The following is a 6512-nucleotide window of genomic DNA, read 5'->3' as shown; positions in this document are numbered from 1 at the left end:
AGACTTCCGGTGTTGGAGCACTCACAGCTTCTGGAGGCAGGTTGTTCCACTGGTTAATTGTTCTCACTGTCAGAAAATTTCTCCTTAGTTCCAGGTTGCTTCTCTCCTTGATTAGTTTCCATCCGTTGCTTCCTGTCCTGCTTTCAGGTGCTTTGGAGAATAGCTTGACTCCCTCTTCTTTGTGGCAACCCCTGAGATACTGCTATCATGTCACCCCTAATCCTTCTTTTCATTAAACTCAACATATTCAATTCCAGCAACGTTTTAGCCTCCAGCCCCCTAATCAGCTTTGTTGCTCTTCTTCTCTGCACTCTTTCTAGAGTCTCCACATCTTTTTTACATGGGCTGACCAAAACTGTACCATATAAAAGATAAATGGAGGGGTAACTGCACCTATTTGGAAGAGGGATTGGCTTATACTTTATATAGGTGAAATATAAAAATTGTATCTAAATCATATATTAGAAAATTTTAGGCTACATCAATTGGATAAAGTTGCTGATGTTCTATGCAAAAGTGATTTGGATTCTGCTGTGCTTTAGCCCCACTGTGCAAAGACTTCAATGCCCATCTTGTAAAAATGAGGGCTTTCAAGAGCAAAGTCAATGAGGAAGCCAGATCCACTTAGCCACTGTACTGCTAACTTAAGAACTGCAGTGATCCACTTAGCAGCTGTGGCAAGAAAGGTCATAAAATGAGGCAAAATGCACAATAACTGTGCTTGCTTAGCAACAGCAAGTTTGGGCTCAATTGTCGTCATAATTTGACAAAATTATATCCAAAACAGAACACAAGAAAATCCCTTGCATTTCAACAAGTAATTACCCCAAATCTCCATCTGCAAGAATCCTCTACTTTTATTTTTAATTTTTTAACAAAAATCAAAGCCATCCACCGGGGAGTAAAATATCACAATTTAATATCCTTCTCTATGTTAAATAGCTATATTTTCTTCTCTCTCTCTTTCTTTTTTTTTCAAGTTTGGTTTTCTCAGGACAACAACATTCCAGCTTTAGCAGTTAAAAAAACACAGGGAGAAAGGGGGATGGGGGGTGGGGGAAGAGCAGCATTCTCTGGGAAGGAAAAGCCATAGCATCGTAGTTTAAGAGGATTGTGGTTACTGTCTAACAAGCCAAGATTGAGATTCTGACATTCAAAGAGTTTCTTCTGGGCTTTGGAGTTTGCAAAGAATAACTGCCACTTCTTAGCGACCTCGGTTTTGATACATGTTTCTCAACCTTGGCAGCTGTAAGATGTGTGGACGTTTTGTCATAGAAATGTCAACCTTTTGAAGTAGCCCTTTTGATCCCAACTGCCGGCAACGCAAAAAGAGTTGCGATAGTCATGTGACGTGGCAAGTTTGACACCCGTGTCTTGGAAGAAACGGTTTCGGAAAGCAGTGGGCAAATGATTTATGTAGTACTTGGCACCAGTGGAAAAGGTTTTCCAGGAAAAAAAATATTTTCTCCATGTGCCACATTTTCCCCCACAAGCGGTCCTTCCCACTACTGCTATTTTTAAAGAGGTGGGATGTACACATTCAGTGTGGGCTATATCTAATATTTGGGGGTTGTTGTTTTTTTTTCTCTTTACAAACCAAACAGATGCATGCATTTAGTGCTTTGGTCCCAGATCGGAACAACTGCATTGTTGATGGTTGCGTTCAATTCTAGAGCAGGGGTCTTCAAACTTGGCCATTTTATGACTTGTGGACTTCAACTCCCAGAACTGCTCAGCCAGGCTCGTGTACCTGGCTGAGGAATTCTGGGAGTTGAAGTCCAGAAGTCATAAAAGGGCTATGTCTGAAGACCCTTGCTCTAGAGCAGGGGTTTTCAAACTTGGCCCTTTTATGACCTGTGGACTTCAACTCCCAGAATTCCTCAGTCAGTGTGCCTGGCTGAGAAATTCTGGGAGTTGAAGTCCACAAGACATAAAAGGGCTATGTTTGAAGACCCTTGCTCTAGAGCTTTGGGAACCGCAGTCTGGAAGAAGGGTTGATCCTAACTCTGTTTGAAGTTTCTTAACCCAGGAATGGGAAACCTCTCAACTAAATAATTCTAAACTACAAAGCCCAGCAACCTAGCCAAACGGGAACAACAGGATAGAATGCTGGGAATTTGAGTTTTCCCAATACAGGTAACAACGGGTCATTTAACAACATTTGAAGTTACAACAGCCACAGAACGACTCGTAGAACCGTTTGAACTTAAGACAGCCACGTAACTGAAGTTATAGTGGCCACGGAAAAAGGTCAATTTTACATAAAACATCCCCAGCCAATTGCAAAGGGTCAAGGTGTTCTTACCTAGTCAGATTTATCGCAGCGTTTCATGGTTATGTGACCGTGATTTGCAAGCTGTTGGGTTTTTTTTGCTAGTTTCTGGCATTTTTTGCTAATTTCGGTCAAAAAATATCTCTTCAAATGACTGGGTTTGCTTAATAATTGCAGCGAAACAGGCCAGAAAATTACAGGTGGGTGTCTTGACTTATAATCGCAATGGCTTGTGACTATAATTTTGGTCTCGATCATAGCTGTAAGTCAAGGACTGCTGTACCCAGAAGGCCACATTTTCAACTACGTGTTAATTTTGTACTTAGACACACACACACCCCACAATAATCTGAATTCTGAATACAGTGGCTGGGGAATTCTGGGGCTTGAAATCCGAATTCTCAGCAACAAGTCAGGATGGCTAGGGAATTCTGGGAATCAAAGTCCACCTCTCTGGAAAAGGTGTCCCCGCCCTACATCCGGGTTCTGAAAATTGAACTCTTCCACAGCAGCCATCCGTGACTCGAGGTTTGTGGATCAATTCTTTTTTTAGCAATAAATGGCCATAGCTACGGCCTGTCACCCCCTGGGAATTCTGGGAGCTGGCATCCGTAGAAACGTAGATCTGCTTTCCAGATTTGAACTGCTCACCTAGCATCTCCTTTAGCCCTTCGAAAGGGGGGTGGGGTGGAAAACCCCAGAAAACCACGACTGTTCTTCGCTTCCCGCACGCAAAAAACATACACGCAGAACCAAACTACATCACAGTCGTTCCAGTAACAGTCACCCTGTTTTGCCTGGCCCTAGTTTCTCCAGTCGACTGGCTCTCAAATAAACATTTTTCTCTCTCCTCCCTTGATTCCACAATAACAGGCCAGAGCTGCAAAGTGCCCTGAAAAAAAAGCTGAAGTTTAGGAAGGAAGATACCCGTGGCAAACGATTGTCTTCACTCGGTCAGCCATGCCAAGACGCGGCGCCCACCCGCCGTCGCAGAGGGCGACTTCTAAGCATTTTAAAAGAAGAAGAGGAGGAGGAAGAGGAGGAGGAGGAGGAGGAGGAGGAGGAGGAGGAGGAGGAGCTAGGGGGAGGGAAAAAAAATCGAATAAGCATTCAAGCAGGCACAAGGTGTCAGCCGGGACCGGGCGCGAGTTCTCCCGACTGCCAGGCGGTTGAAATTATTGCAGAATCATCTCAGGACACGCTGAGCATGTGGGGAGCCGTTCTTCTCCACCGGGCCCCAACCAAACCTCAGGAAGACTCGAACTCGGCGCCAAGACAATCTCTGGAGCCCAAGCAGCAGTTCGGTCCAGGAACAGAGGACCCCAAGCTCCTCTTGTCAACGCCCTCCCAGAGCATCTCCTATGCCAGGGTAGTGGCCGCCATTGGCAACCAGCTCCAGGAAGGATCTGCTCCAAGCCACAGGGCATCTTGAGCGGCAACCGGGCGGAGGTTAATAGCTGCTTTCGTGACCGGTCAGGATGTACAGGTTGCTGTGCGCCATGGGGTTGTTGGTTGGGGTGCTCTCCAGGATGATGTCCCTGCAAAGAAGGGAAGAAGTGGGAAGGACGATAAGCAAAGGAAAGCAGTGTTTTTTAACCTTGTGCAGTTTTAAGAAGGGTGGACTTCAACTCCCAGAATCCCCCAGCCAGCATGCTTTAAGATGTCTGAATCCCACAATTCCCTGGGCGGAATGCTTGAATATAGGTGGACTTTTAACTCCCAGAATCTCCTGTGGCCAGCCTGCTTTAAAATGGGTGGCCTTCAAATCTTCTCAACCTTGTCAGCTTTAAAATGGCTGGGCGTCAACTCCCAGAATTCCCTAGCCAGCATGTTGTAAGCTGTCTGAACTACAACTCCCGGAATTGCCCAGCTAGCATGCTTGAAGATGGGTGGACTTCAATTCCCAGAATTCCCCAGCCAGCATGCTTGAATGCAGGGGGATTTAACCCCTGAATTCCCTGGCTAGCATGCTTTAAAAATATGTGAACTTCAAATCCTAGAATTCCCTACTCGGCACGCTTTTAAGGTTCATAAATTTCAACTCCCAGAATTCTCCAGCCAGCATGCTTTACGATGGATGGACTACAACGCCCAGCATCCCCCAGCCAACAATTCTGGGAGTTGGAAGCCCACACACTTTAAAGCAGGTCGGTTTGGAAATTCTAAGAGTTGAACTCCAGATACCTTGAAAGCACGTGGCTGGGGAATTCTGAGTGTTGAAGGCCACGTATCTTAAAGTTGCCAAGTTAGAGAAACACAGGTCCAGGAGTCATCCATCGCTCATCTACTCTTGTCATCCTGAGATTTCAGAAGGCCATCAGGGAATTAGGAAAAAAGGCCGACACTTAATTCACGACTCCGAACGGGGTCAACAAGCAGAGTTCCCGGCCATCAGAGACTTAAGCACTTCAGATGTTCCCACCCCCATACCAGAAGTGTTCTGAATTCTCCAGTGCCTGTCTCAAGTGGGAATCAAGGATTTTGATCTTGGCATGCTTCCGGAATAGCCAGAGGTACAACAGAGTGTACCTGCAATGGCTGCCGTATTCCTAACTCAAATAAGGAATGGTTTTACTTCCTTGAAATGTGCAACTGGGGATCTGTCGTGGAAATGGGGGCTCGGGGTGTGGAGCAAAGATTTGCAAATTGCTGACTTTTTTATTGGCCACTCACCTGTGAGCACCCAAGACCCGGAACATCCTGGATTCGTCTGTGACCTCCTGCGTCACCTGTTGGGGTGCAAGCCAATTTATTTATTAAATTAATACGCTGCCCATTTCATCTTCCAATGACACTGGGATGCTCCTAGCATCGCAAAAGCAAAGTACGGTACAGATATTATTAATTTAAAAATATTATTATTCACATTAAACATTAAGATGAAGAGAATCCCGGAATACCAGAGTTGGAAGGGACCTTGGAGGTCTTCTAGTCCAACCCTCAAGTAGGAGACCCTATTATTATTCTGGACACATGTTAAAAACCAACATACAAAGGAGGAAGAGGAGGGGGAGGGGGGCTTTTGGCCAGGCTGGCCCCAAATCCAGGTAGCCCTCGACTTGCCGCCATAATCAAGGCAGGGCAACCTTTCTATTGCTAAGTGAGAAATTTGTTAAGTGAGTTTTGCCCCACTTAACGTATGAAAGGATGGAGTTGGGATCTTCAGGGAACTCTTAAATTATATAATCCTTCTTGATCCTTCAATGCCCTGGGGCAGGGGTAAGCCACCTTGGCTCTTTTATGACTCGTGGACTTCAACTCCCAGAATTCCTCAGCCAGCCTGGCTCAGCTTGGAAACCTCTCTTTCCCCTCAGCGTGGCTGGCTCAGGAATTCTGGGAGTTGAAGTCCACGGGTCATAAAAGAGCCAAGATTGCCTACCCCTGCCCTAGGGTGTTAATTTGATTTGTGGATCAGTCTGTTGTGGGAATTCACACACCCTGTTTTCATATGTTGTAACAATCCGGCTATTAGCTTGAAGCTACAACGTGCTTAGGTTGTTTCAAATAGACATGGTATTTTTTTTAAAAAAAATTGTACTATTATTTTATGGCAAAAGATACCCTTTGTGTGTGGCTTGTTATACTCACCTCACTGGATTCCAGGCTTCGGCCTTGCATGCCATGTTTCCAGAAAGCCAAGACACTGTCTTGAAGGCACACTGCGGGGAAGCAGAGAGAGGTTATTAGAAGGCCTCTTGTTTGTGCCGGGATGCTAAGCAGTCTTTCGGATGGGAGACCACCAGGTATAGACTGAGCTGGAAAGTTTAAATGATCTCCATGGAGAACTGCTTCTATACTACAGAATTGCCAAGAAAAATTAATAGACACATCCTTAATACAGTGTTTCTCAACCCATAGCAACTTAAAGATGGGTGGACTTCAACTCCCAGAATTCCCCAGCCAGCAATTCTGGAAGTCCACCCATCTTCAACTTGCTAAGATTGAGAAACACTGCTCTGAAGCTTTACCGGGGATTCTTCTCACTTGAGAATTTGTTTCTATTCTTTTCAGCTGTTGGCAGAGAAAGTTGAAAAATCTCAAGCAGGATAGTATTTGGTGAGTGCTAGGAAAGGATGCCACTAGGAAATCACATAGATGAACCCCCCCCCCCAATTGGAAAATCAAAACCTATCCTCCTCCTCCTCCTCCCCCTCCCCTCTCTCTTCTAGCACTGATGATGTTCCCTAGTTGGGTCATGAAACATCTGCAAGAAAACTGCTAAGCTCAGAGAACAGTAAGG

At 45.4% G+C, this 6512-nt stretch overlaps 1 protein-coding gene across 2 annotated transcripts in view; it reads right to left on the bottom strand.

Annotated features, from left to right (window-relative positions):
* Positions 1–839: 839 nt before the first annotated feature.
* MAP4K2 (mitogen-activated protein kinase kinase kinase kinase 2) overlaps positions 840–6512 on the bottom strand; it is a 48814-nt gene continuing 43141 nt past the window's right edge. For both annotated transcript variants that reach the window (XM_083374187.1, XM_083374186.1), the window contains 3 exons: positions 5861–5931; positions 4946–5001; positions 840–3810 (listed from right to left, as the gene is read on the bottom strand). In XM_083374187.1, the coding sequence (XP_083230313.1) occupies positions 3723–3810; positions 4946–5001; positions 5861–5931 (215 nt within the window). In that variant the 3' untranslated portion in view covers positions 840–3722. The remainder of the gene's footprint in view (positions 3811–4945; positions 5002–5860; positions 5932–6512) is intronic.

Source organism: Vipera ursinii (genome assembly GCF_947247035.1).
Source record: "Vipera ursinii genome assembly, chromosome: 15".
NCBI lineage: Eukaryota > Metazoa > Chordata > Lepidosauria > Squamata > Viperidae > Vipera > Vipera ursinii.
Note: the sequence above shows the minus strand (reverse complement) of the source record. Positions and strands in the feature narration are given on the sequence as shown.